Source organism: Panthera leo, chromosome A1, assembly GCF_018350215.1.
Source record: "Panthera leo isolate Ple1 chromosome A1, P.leo_Ple1_pat1.1, whole genome shotgun sequence".
NCBI classification, from domain to species: Eukaryota; Metazoa; Chordata; class Mammalia; order Carnivora; family Felidae; genus Panthera; species Panthera leo.
This window is the reverse complement of record NC_056679.1, coordinates 109396887-109410108: the sequence shown is the minus strand read 5'-3', so window position 1 is coordinate 109410108 and position 13222 is coordinate 109396887. Positions and strand designations below refer to the sequence as shown.

At 38.7% G+C, this 13222-nt stretch overlaps 1 protein-coding gene across 1 annotated transcript; it reads left to right on the top strand.

The window, feature by feature from the left end:
* The first annotated feature begins 7117 nt into the window (after nt 1–7117).
* Nucleotides 7118–8776, top strand: IL5 (interleukin 5). The gene is made up of 4 exons (XM_042905851.1): nt 7118–7261; nt 7464–7496; nt 8369–8497; nt 8605–8776. Exons 1-4 carry the CDS (start codon nt 7118–7120, stop codon nt 8701–8703), a joined length of 405 nt encoding a protein of 134 aa, XP_042761785.1. The 3' UTR covers nt 8704–8776.
* The last annotated feature ends 4446 nt before the right edge of the window (nt 8777–13222 follow it).

The following is a 13222-nucleotide window of genomic DNA, read 5'->3' as shown; positions in this document are numbered from 1 at the left end:
TCTTGAGTTCAAGCCCCGCATTGGTCTCTGTGCTGGGCATGAAGCCTACTTGAAAAAAAAATAATAATAATTTTAATCTAATCACATCTTTAGATTTAACTTCCAATTCACAGGAAATAAGGATTAAGCTAGTAATACCACAAGGATGGAAAAGGGAAATATGGAAGATGCAGTATGTTAAAAGACGCTGGCCCAGGAACTCAGATCAGTGTCATTAAAACACGGACTGCTGCGGCTCCTGGGTGGCTCAGTTGGTTAAGCGTCTGACTTTGGCTCAGGTCATGATCTCATGGTTCGGGAATTCAAGCCCCACAGCAGGCTTGGTGCTGACAGCTGGGGGTCTTGAGCCTGCTTCAGACCTTCTCTCTCTCTCTCTCTCTCTCTCTCTCTCTCTCTCCCTCCCCCCCCCCCACTCATGCTCTGTCTCACTCTCTCTAAAATAAATAAACATTAAAGAAATTAGAAAAAAAAAAAAGGACTGCTATAGATTCTAAGAGACTTTAAAAAAAAAAAAGCAACACATGGTCTTGGGTTGGATCACGGTTAGCACACAGAGATGTGAAGAGAATTTGGGGAATACATAGGGAAATTTGAATGTAGTCTGGAAATTAAATACCAAGTTTTTATTATTGTTCATTTCATTATATTAGATGTGAAAGTATCTTGCTATGTAAGAAAATGATTCTTTTTTGAGGTGCATATGGGAGTTAATGATGGAGTGTGTTGCTTCCTGTAGTTTATTTAAAGACACTTCAGGGAAAAATAGCAAGCTGAAGAAATTGATAGGACAAAGTAGCCAGATTCCATTACAAAAAAATTCAACTCTGTAACAGTAGGAAACTATAAAACTAAGAAAACAATCCTAGGAAAGGGGTGGAAATGGTTTGCAATAAAAAAGATTAATCTCTAAAATGAAAAGAACTGAAAAGGCAAAAGTGTCAAGTTCTTATTTCTCAGTAAGTTATTACTGAAGAATGTTTTATTTTGCTTGTATCATAATTGATGAGATGAAAAATAAAACGATTATGAGATACTATTTTATACTTATTAGTGAATCTCTTTCCTTTCTTTTTTTAAAAAAAATTTTTTTTAACGTTTATTTTATTTTTGAGACAGAGAGAGACAGAGCATGAACGGGGGAGGGCCAGAGAGAGAGGGAGACACAGAATCTGAAACAGGCTACAGGCTCTGAGCTGTCAGCACAGAGCCCGACGCGGGGCTCGAACTCACGGACCGCGAGATCATGACCTGAGCGAAGTGGGACACTTAACCTACTGAGCCACCCAGGCGCCCCTGAATCTCTTTCCTTATAGTACTTTCTGACATAAATTCTTTTTCTGCTATTGATATTTTGATACATTAGCTTTCTTTTGATTAGTGTTTCCCCAAGTATATCTCTCTCTCATATTTCAACCTTTTAATGTCATTTTGCATGAAGTATGTCTCCTAAAAATAGCTGATAGATGATTTTTAGTATAATTTTATACTATCTACCTTTTAATAGATGAGTTTAATCTATTTTCAATTATTGTGATTCCTGAAAAATTTAGATATATTTCTCGTACCTCTTTCTGTGCTTTTTCTTTGCTTCTTTTTCTCCTTTTCTGGTTTCTGGATTGATTGAGCTTTTTTTATGCTCTTGTTCTTATTCTACTGGTTTGGAAGCTGTACATTCTATTCCTGTTCTTTTAGTGGTTACTCTTAAATTTTTCACATACCTATTTTGAAGTCTAAAGTTAATATCTCTAGGGGGCGCCTGGGTGGTGCAGTACGTTAAGTGTCTGACTCTCGATTTCAGCTCAGGTCATGATCTCACGGTTTGTGAGTTCAAGTCCCACACCGGGCTCCACACTGACAGTGCTGACCCTGCTTGGTATTCTCTCTCTCACTTCCCTTCCCCCACTTCCTCCTTCTTTCTCACTCTCTTTCTCTCTCTTTCTCTCTAAATAAATAAATAAATAAATAAATAAATAAATAAATAAACTGTAACGTTAAGATCTTTAGAAAACTTCTAAACAGTACAAGAACACTGAAATGCACCGACTGATCACTCCATCTCCCACATTATCATTGTTTAGTATTTTTATTCCTCATTGTCTTGAAATCCCATAAATAAGTTATTTTTAACAAGCATTATTTATTTAGGTTTACCAACATATTTATCAATCTGTTTGATTACCCCCTCTTCTTGCATCACACCTTTCATGGAGGTTCATTTTGCTCATTACATCAACAAAACTATTAAACTCTATCAAGGAAAGAAATCTATCCCACAGTGCTGATATCAGGATTAAACAACGTTATTTTTGTGAAAGTGCTTTGTCAGTTATAAAACACTAAAAATACAAGGGATTTATTTTTTGTGCATTGACTATTTTCACAGGTGTGATCTCATGAAATGTAACATGAGCTATAAAAATGGTCACACAAGTTTCTTATGACAAGGAAATATTTTTTAAAATTTTACACAGAGCTTTCTAGTAGCATTTTTTTTAGTCATGGAAGACTAGAAACGATCCAATGGGGAAGTAAACTGTAGATATCAATTTCATCTATTAGCAGGTAACCTTGAAGATAATAAGTAGATACATGAAAGGGAGGTATCAATAAGCAAAAAAGATAAACACAAGTGTCACATATTCATTGATCACAACTTTGTAAAGCTATCTATGTATCAGTAAAGATTAGAAGAGGTCATCAAAATACTGAGAATTGCTATGTTGATGAAGTTCTGTGTTTCTCTTCCTATAATGTTATTTATTCAATAAAAGAATTATTTTAAAGATATACTTGGGGATTGAAAGCATGGAGGTTAGAATATGGTCAAAAAAAAAAAAAAAAAGAGATGCTATCATTTCACATTTAGTCACCACAAAAAATGTATGGCATCATGCCCAGTTGATTGATTAGAATCAGTTCATAGAAAAGTCATTTGACCTTAAATGACTACATAGTTAGTAAAAACCACAATTACCAGGTTTTTTTTAAAAAGCAGTTTGCCAATTTGGAAGCCACTAATAGAGATAAAGATTTTACAGCAAAAATTTGGATGTTACCCATGAATACAACTTTTCAACACTATTCAAAGTCCTTTTACATAATTACTGATAATTCTTAAAAATTCCAAGCACTGGTGGCTTATTTTCTATTCTTCTAAAATAATGTGGGGTTTTTTAAAATGCCATAGTCATTCACAATGACGTGATGTCTATAGCAGAGCCTTGAAGTTTTGCTTTTTTTCCCTAGGAGTCTTCCCATTTTGTCAGAGCCCATTATGTCAGAGTCCCAGCCTCAGAAAATGGACTCCTTGAATTTCCATAATATTCTTGTTAATTTGTTCAACTAACACCACCACGTGCCTGCTTCTTCATTCAGTTTTTTTTTTTTTTTGAGTGTCTACAATAATAGGCGAATCCTTGAGGGCAAAGAGGTCAATTAAATAAAATCTTTATCCTCAAGGAGCTCACAGTCCAGTAAAAACGTCCCAAGTGCACATTTATAGGATGCAAAGTATTTTTAATAATAATAGAAAAAATCATTAACTTTTTTCAACTTGCAATGTTATTTTTTTTAATGTTTATTTTTGAGAGAGAGAAAGGGAGAGAGAGAGAGGGAGAGAGTAAGCAGGGGAGGGGCAGCAAGAGAGGGAGACACAGAATCCAAAGCAGGCTCCAGGCTCTGAGCTGTCAGCACAGAGCCCGAAGTGGGGCTCCAACTCATGAACCTTAAGATCATGACCTGACCCAAAGTCGGACGCTTAACTGAGCCACCCAAGCACCCATGCAATGTTATTTTTAATAAACTTTTTATTTTAAATAGTTTTGGACTTGCAGAAAAGTTGCAGCAATGTTATGTAGACCCTGCACCCAGTTTTCTCTATTGTGCACATTACTATAGTACATTTGTCATAACTGAGGAACCAACATTGGCACCTTATTAGATTCCACTGTTTTTTGGAGTTTCCTTAGTTTTACCTACTGTCCTTTTTCTGTTCCGGGATTTCACTCAGGATACCATATTACATTTAGTCACCATGGTTGGACTCCCTTGACTCCTGTGACAGTTTCTCAGACATTGCTTCTTTTTGATGACCTTGACAATTTTAAGGAGCATTGGTCAGGTATTTTCCATTTCAATTTGGATATGTATGATGTTTTCCTCACAGTTACATAGAGGTTATGGGATTTGAGGAGGAAGACCAGAGATAAAATGCCATTCTCATCACATCACATTAAGGGTAGATTCTATTAACGTGACTTATCACTGTTAATGTTGACCCTGGTCACCTGGTTGAGGTTTACCAGGTTTCTCCATTTCAAAGTTACTCTTCTTATAATCTCCTTCCCATAATATATTCTTTAAAATGAAGTCACCATGTGTCCCACACTTCAGGGGGACTATGCTCCACTTCTGTGAAGGTGGAATATCAACAAAAATTACTTGGAACTCTCCTCCTGCACAGAACATTAAAATAATTAACTTTTGTAGGGAGTTCTACATTAATAAAGGTCTTTCAAACACATTATTTTATAATCTTTGCTATGAGAGAGTTTGAAGTCAGGTTTGGGACATCAATGTCACTGAGGAAAAATTAACGCCTTGTGACAGCATTTTAAGAAATATAATTTTGTACACCCATGTTCATGGTAGCATTATTTACAACAGCCAAGGGATGCAAGCAACCCACATATCCATAGTCTACATATATATATATATATATATATATATATATATATACATATATATATACATATATAATGATAAATTTATACGATGGAATATTACTCTGCTCTAAAAAAGGAAGGAGATTCTGTCAAACGCCACAATGTGGAAGAATCTTGACAATACTATGTTAAGTGAAATAAGCCAGTCACAAAAAGACAAATGCCATATTATTCCCCTTATATGAGTTATCTAGAATAGTCTAATTAGTAGAGATACAAAATAGAAGCATGGTTGCCAGGAGCTGGGGAGAGAGGAAATGGGGACCTGTTGTTTAACGGGTGTAGAGTTTCAGTTTTGCAAGATAAAAGGTGTTTTGAAGATGGACTGCACAACATTGTGAATGTCCTTAACACTAATGAATTGTACACTTAATCTTGGGTAAGATGTTAAATTTTATGCTATGTATATTTTACAATAATACAATATTTGTAGGAGAAATATTATTTTGAATAGGAGAATTTTTTTAATAACAAGCCCTCCAACTAGACCCACAGTTATACTGTAAATCAGAGGTTGCACAATGGTACTCTATACAGTTTATTTATTTATTTATTTATTTAAAAAAATTTTTTTTAACATTTATTCATTTTTGAGACAGAGAGAGACAGAGCATGAACAGGGGAGGAGCAGAGAGAGAGGGAGACACAGAATCTGAAACAGGCTCCAGGTTCTGAGCTGTCAGCACAGAGCCCGACGCGGGGCTCGAACTCACGGACCGTGAGATCATGACCTGAGCCGAAGTCGGACGCTTAACCGACCGAGCCACCCAGGCGCCCCCAGTTTTTTTATTTTTTAAATGTGCATTTATTTTTGAGAGAGAGAGTGCATGCGAGCAGAGGAGGGGCAGAGAGGGAGGGACAGAGGATCCAAAGTAGGCTCTGCACTGACAGCAGTGAGCCTGGTGTGGGGCTTGACTCAGGAACTGTGAGATCATGATCTGAGCCAAAGTCAGGTGCTCAAACAACTGAGCCACCCAGGTGCCCCTTAATGTTTGTTTGTTTGTTTGTTTGTTTTGAAGGGGGGGAGAGAGAGAGAGAGAGAGAGGATGAGTGGGGGAGGATCAGAGAGAAAGAGGAAGAGAGAGAATCCCAAGCAGGCTCCACACTCAGCGCAGAGCCTGACACAGGGCTGGATTTCATGACCGTGGGATCATGACCTGAGCCAAATTCAAGAGTCAGACACTTAACTGACTGAGTCACCCAGGTGCCCCTCAATACAGATTTTTATAATATGAATTGCCAGCACTTAAAAAGCAACAGGTTATAAATAACAATTAGGGTTTCTGACTTCTTAAAAAAATGGAATGATCTAGCAACAGAAGTCCAAGGGTGTTGCATGGCAACAATCAGTTGAAGCTGAATAGACCTGCTGCCTTTAGAAAGGTCCTGCATGCTGCAGTTTACTGTAGCCTCACCACCTTTGTTGTGTTACACCTTGCGCATTTCACTAATTTGCACAGCCAGTTAGTGATTTGGGTGGGGTGAAGCCTACTTCTAGCTACAGGGAAAGCCAATCAGTATATCCATATCCCTAACCACAGTTCAAGGGTGAACCTGTGATCCTTTGTCACAAGGAAGCTGAATTCTAGGACTTTTGATTGAGCAGTCAGAAAGGCACAGTTTGGTTTCTCCTGATGCTCAGGAACAGGATACATACAGATCCAGGAGATTTGACATCATCTTGGGACCACAGTGGGAGAGCTGCCCAAGAAGGGAGCCAATGAAAGATCACAGAGGCAAGCTAGATATAAAGGAGCCTCTACCCTGGACCATTTGGTTGTATGATCTAATAAATTCCCTTTTAGGTTCAACCAGTTTGGGTTAGGTTTTTGGTCTCTGGCAACAGAAAGAATCCTAACTTAGACTCCAGTGAACCTGAACCTGCTAAGTTTTGACAGTCTCAGCTCTAATTACCATTTTTCCACCAGTATTTTGAGTTCCTTTTAAGACAGACCAGTCTAGTAACAATGGTGATGGAATTTAGTCAACCTGAAAAACATATTCCCAATATTTATAATTTTGGCATTAAACTCAATGGTGTACATTATACCTTTTTTTACACACATCTTTTAAGAGGAAATTGAATCTTCTGATTTTAAGAAATGCAAATGTGGGGCAATGATGTATCACCCAAAGATTTTCTTTGTAATAGAAAATGTTTTTAAAGGGGGAAAATAGGGATTTTTATTATTATTAAAAGATAAAAGTAAAATTATTTTTAAGAAACAAGGCATTGGAAACATTTAGTTTCACGATATGCCATTGTTAGGCATTCCCTATCTGATTGTTAGAAATTATTCATTTCCTCAAAGACAGAGAATAAATTGGTTGAGGATGCAATCTTGTACTATGCACTTTCTTTGCCCAAGGCAAACACTGAGCATTTGAGAGCCATGAGAATGCTTCTGCATTTGAGTTTGCTAGCTCTTGGGGCTGCCTATGTTTCTGCCATTGCTGTACAAAGTCCCATGAATAGGCTGGTGGCAGAGACCTTGGCACTGCTCTCCACTCATCGAACTCTACTGATAGGCGACGGGGTAATTTTCTTTTTGATTCCTACGGTCTTTAAAATGCATGGGTAATCATTTGTGTTGGCTAACTTCTAAAGACCTGTTATTAATAATGAAATTATGAGTGTTGGTAATATATCATTGGTAACCATGTTACTGGCAAGCATTTTATTACAAGTTATGAACCTTATAATATGTTAAAAATGAATGTATTTCCTTTCCTTTTCAGAACCTGATGATTCCTACTCCTGAACATAACAATGTAAGTTAAATTATGATTTGATAAAACGATTGCATGACTAAGTTTCCTATTGTGACTATAAAGCATTAGTTATCGTTGGAACAGTTTAATTTTATCTATTTTGTTTTTATGTGTGTGGATGCCAATGTATGTGCTTATGAACATTAGGAATGGCGTTAGGAATGACTCTACAATATTAAGTAGAATCCATTAAGCAATTGGATCAGGCCGTTTTTGATGTTGTCAGTTCCCCATCTCAAAGAGTCTCATGTCAGGCGTTCTTACCAGAAGAATTCCACATTGAGTGAGAGGTGCCTCCTCGTCTCCATTCACTTCTGACTATCTTTTGCTTTCCTTACTTCTATGTCTTTCTGAGAGTACTAGCCAACTTAAGGTTATATTTTTAGAATTATGGTCAGTAGACATTAAAATATACACTGACTGTCCTATATCAATAGTCATTTCCACATATTTAAACGATTTTAACTCTAATAAAATTGTATGCATTTGAAGTATGTCATGGTCATATTGAAATGTTAAACATGTGATATCATTACTCTAAACAGAATAAAATTACTGGCTAGAACTATCAAAGGAAATTTTGATGTGAGCTCAGTAATGTAGCTGCATTATATACTTCATAAGCACTTTATTTTTGGTGAAGTGTTTAATTTATATCATTTGTAACCCTCCTCAGAAATTACATAAACTTCTTTTACGTATGAAAATTATAGCTCTGTATGAGGTGGTTTCCTGGAAAAGGAACAAGTGAAAAATAAACGTGTGGGAGAAGGGAACTCATGTAAACCCCACGCAACAAAGTCTAACTTTTTTGGACCGAATTTTTATACCTTGTTTTGGTTATTTATACTTTTAAAATCTCCCTCATTTAGCACCAACTGTGCATTGAAGAAGTCTTTCAGGGTATAGACACATTAAAGAATCGCACTGCACCGGGGGATGCTGTGGACAAGCTTTTCCGAAACTTGTCTTTAATAAAAGAACACATAGACCTCCAAAAAGTAAGTTAAAGACATTTGGTGGAAACTTAAGTATATTTGTCTGGCTATGCCTGTTTTTATAAGAATTGACAGTTTCCTACAATACCCATTGTCTGTTCTTTTCACAGAAAAAGTGTGGAGGAGAAAGATGGAGAGTAAAAAAGTTCCTAGACTACCTGCAAGTGTTTCTTGGTGTAATAAACACTGAGTGGACAATGGAAAGTTGAGATGAAACTGGCTTATTGCAGTGAAAGATTCTGGAGGAGAAGAAGAATGTTATTTTTTGCAATGAGAATGAGGCCCAACCAAGGGTCACTGTAATTAAACTTCAGATGCAAAGGAATTTTTCAGGCATACTGCTACTTTGCTGCCTCACATAGGCAGAAAGGATAAAAATAAAATATTTGAGATATATTTCAGATATCAGAATCATCGAAGTCTTTTCCTCCAGTGTGCTCTAGGCAAAATAAATATGTACTTTAATCTTATTTAACACAACATTCTGTAAAATGTCTATTAACTTAATATTTATGTATGAAATGATTGAGAATTTCATAAATCAATATTTATTTCAGGTTGGGCTGTGTTCCAATAAAACAAAAATAAACAACTGATTCAATTTGTTGCTGGTCTCTGTCCTACTCTTGAAGTGGGCGCAATCTGTGTGGAAACATGCTGCGTGTGGAAGGACGGTCTGCATCTGTGTTGGTTGAGCATTCCCATCTCCCTGATGATGGAAGTTGTGGGTTTGCTAAGCATACCACAGATGGAAGAGATCCAGCAGGTCATGTGGGGATGTGAGCAGCGGGGACATAGGCTTGGGCTGAGCATGGTTTCCTTGCCATGTTACACCAGAACCTAGGATGGTGCAGGTTAAATGGTATGTGATGAATGAATGAATGAATGGATGAATAGACCTTCAGCCATAAAATTAAAATGACTTTGAAGGATTTCCCTGGGAGGAGGGTAGTGTAAAAATCTGTAACTACATTTATTCCCAGCTGGTGAGAATTTGGTGGACCAATCCCACTGCCCGTTTAGGGAAAGAGGGAGAAACCCTCTTGATGGAACCCAGAACACTGTGGCCTGGGAGAGGTCTTCTTCATCTGACCTGGCATAACAAAAGGGGGCGAGATGCTGGGAGGCAGTTATATTCAGAGGACTGGGTTCTAGAAGGGCCCGTCATCCTGGATTCCCCGGGGTAGAGCAACAGCAGTCTAGTCTGCCTGCTTACGACTGTCAGTACCATAACCAAAGGTACTTCTGCTTGAGGAAATTTCTCAAGGATCCAGAAAATATGTTCTTTAAAATATATTTTAAAACTGACATAGAACTGGCAGAGAGATCCAATAAGAATATTCAACTATGCCATTGGCTCCTTCATTTTACTGATCACAGGATCTACACCGCGTGCTGGTATACAGTTGCTGGCATGTTGCTGGAGCTCCTTACAGATGGGTGTCATTACCCCGGGTGTTATCTGCACAGATTGTATGTGTCACACTCGGCTCTTCATGTGAAGCAAACTTTCTTACTGTTTCTGGGCACCGGAGAGCGGCTGGAACAGTCAGATTAGCACTCGGCTGTGGCCCAGACCCCCAACTAGTGTGTTCACCAAGCCCTGAGAGCTGGAGTCGAGTCGATGAGGAGGAAGATGGGTCAGCACAGCACCACGCTGACTGCTCTAGAAACTAACAGGAAACAGGAAACTCAATTTGCAAAGAGACTGAATGTCAATTTAATTCAATTCAGCAAATATTTATTGAGCTCCCATCTGGTCCAGGACCATGTTAGGGATGAGGATCCATCGATGAATAAAGCAGACAAAATTCCCCATCCTTGTAGAGTTATAGTCTGTCTCTCTCTCAAAAAACAAAACAAAACAAAACAAAAAACAACAGTTATTTTCCCACTTTATCAAGGTCCAATACAGTGAAGGTGGATTTAAGACTGGAACCAGCCTAGCTGAAATCCCACAAATGAACTCTTATCAATCCACCAGGGCTCGGAGAAGCTAAAAGCAATCAGCACTGTCTGCAACCAACCCAAATAGGACTTAGGTGTACCAAGGGTTTTTAAGGCAGAAACTATGATCCTCAAGCTGATTCTACCTTTCCTGTAGAAGGAAAGTCTTCCTGACGGCCCCTGGCCAGAGGGAATGGGGTTCCTATGAGTCACATCAACTGCCCCCTCACCTGAGCCTGACTACTACGGTGCTCCAGAACCCAGGCATCGGAGGAGAGGGATTTGGCAGCCTCCAGGTTATAGGAATACTTTTCTGAGCCTTGCTTTTCCTCTCAAAAGCTTATTGCAACAACAGAGCATCCATTTTCACTCTACCTTAGTGATGTCACTGTCACTCTCCACTGAGAGTAGGCAGTGTGAACTATTAGGCTGGGTTTTGGAGGGACACAGAACAACCTTCCCAAAGAACACCTCAACATAATGCGTCCAAAAGCAAACTCACCCTTTGCCACCACTCATATCCTCTGAGATCTACCACTGCTTCTCTTCCTCGTCTCTCTTTCCCCTCTTCCTCTGAGGTTCCCTATTTTGGCAAATATAACCACAACTACTTCCCCATCACCTTTCTGGATGACTCCAGAAAACCACTGTGTCCTTCCATCCACCATTCCACCCTGAAATGTCTCTCCTATTCCACTGCTGCATCCCCCACGGCCTCAGGGAAGGTGCTGGCTGAGTCTAGCTGAGAGGCCAGCTCCCTACTTCATGCCTGTCGAGTCAGCGCTGTCAATAGAGTACATTCATGTCCCCATGTCATTACTGGGCATAAAACCCTCTGATACACTTGATACATCTCTGTGTATATATCAGTCAGGCTCACTTATCTCACGTCTAGATTCCTTCACAGGCCAAACATCTGCCCCCTCTAAAAGCTGCCATATAGAAATACAGGCATCTTTCACTTAACATTATTTGCAGGAAAACACTAGTCAGGGGCCTCATTCCCATTATTTTAAATGGAAAATATTTTAGCCCATTATGTCTCAATCCAAAGTCAACCAATTTTCTAAAACACAAAACACAGTAAAATGTCTGAAGACAAGGAACAAGCTAACATGTCAGACTGCAAAATATTTATAAAGTTATTTCATGTATTTAGTTATTTCATAAATTGTGGTAACATATTTAAAACACTGTGTCCTGCCCACTAAACCATTAACATAGCTGCTCTATCTGTATAACACATTACATGCCTCCCTGGTCAACCTTCAGAACCTTTTCCAGTTGGCTTCTGTGAACCTTGATATGGTGCCAATTATATGTGGAGAGAAAGTAAAGACTTTCTCTGTTGAGCTCCCCACCACGACTTTTCTAAAAAATGCATCAAGTTTAGGGGACATAAATATATACTTTTTTCTACATAAATATGAGTAGAAAAGCATTGTATTGAAGGACACATGTTCTATGAAGAGATGCTCCATGTGGAAAACATTTTGTGGGAAGTGCTAGTCTTACTCTTCCCAGAATACCCCCCATGAATTCTCACATCTCTGTGCCTTTGCCCATACTGTCTCAGTACCTCCGTCTTTTCCCAAGCAAGGAACGTGTAACTTTCCTGTCATCATTCATCCCTCTCTCTTGCCTCTCACAGTCCAACTTCAAGAGCTGCCTCCTCTTTCTTTCCCTGCCTAGCCTGGCAATACTAGTTGTTCCCTTCTGAGTGCCCTGCATTATTTTGAACATTCCTTTGACAGAGCTCTTGTTTTTACATTGCAGCATTTTCAGATCTACCTGATACATCTTTGTATATATATCTGTCAGAATAGTCTAGTTGATGCTGCAGTTACGAATCATCCCTGAACCCCAGGGGCAGCACACAACAAAGTTCGCTTCTAAATTATACAAAGTCTTCCGTGGCTATGGCTCTGGGCAACCCTTCAGAGCAAATGTCCTCAGTGTGGCAGCTCAGCATTCCAGGATACTTCCCCCCTACGGTGCCTCCATATCAACAACTGCTTTTGCAATTCGCTTGGCAGAGAACAAGAGTCATGGAATAATCGCACATCAGCTCTTAAGTATTTCTACTCATCTCACATTGGTTAGTGCAAGTCACACTGCCATGAGTAGCTTCAAGAGGCAAGGAAAATACAGTTCTCCCAAGTGCCCAGAAAAAGAGGACAGTCAGAAATACTGGAAAGTAGCACTAATATTTAATGCAATAGACCCTCAATGAATGTTCACAGTGTTCTAGTGTTATGGCGAGAGGGGAGCAAACTACCATTTAATGATCTCAAATGGGTTAGGACTTTCCTACACACTTTATGTCCCTATTTCAATTAATTCTCATCTTAAGCCAATGAGAGATAGTATTCTTCCTTTTTTATTATATGAAATCAAAGGTTCATAGAGTTTAAATTACTGGCCAAGGTCGCACAGCTAATACGTGATACAGCTGAGATTCAAACCTAAATTGACATGTCATTATCACCTGAAGTCGGTAGTTTACATTACGGCTCAGTCTTGGTATTCTACACTCTGTGGGTTTTGGCAAACGTATAACAAATGTTTCTACCATTATGGAATCATACAAAATAGTTTAACTGCCCCCAAAATCTTCTGTGCTCCACTTCTTCATCCCTGCCTCTTCTCTAACCCCTGTCAATCACTTTTACTGTTTCTATAGTTCTGCCATTTGCAAATATCATACCCCTTTCAGATGGACTTCTTTCACTTGGTAATATCCACTTAAGGTTCTTCTGTGTCTTTTCATGGTTTGATAGC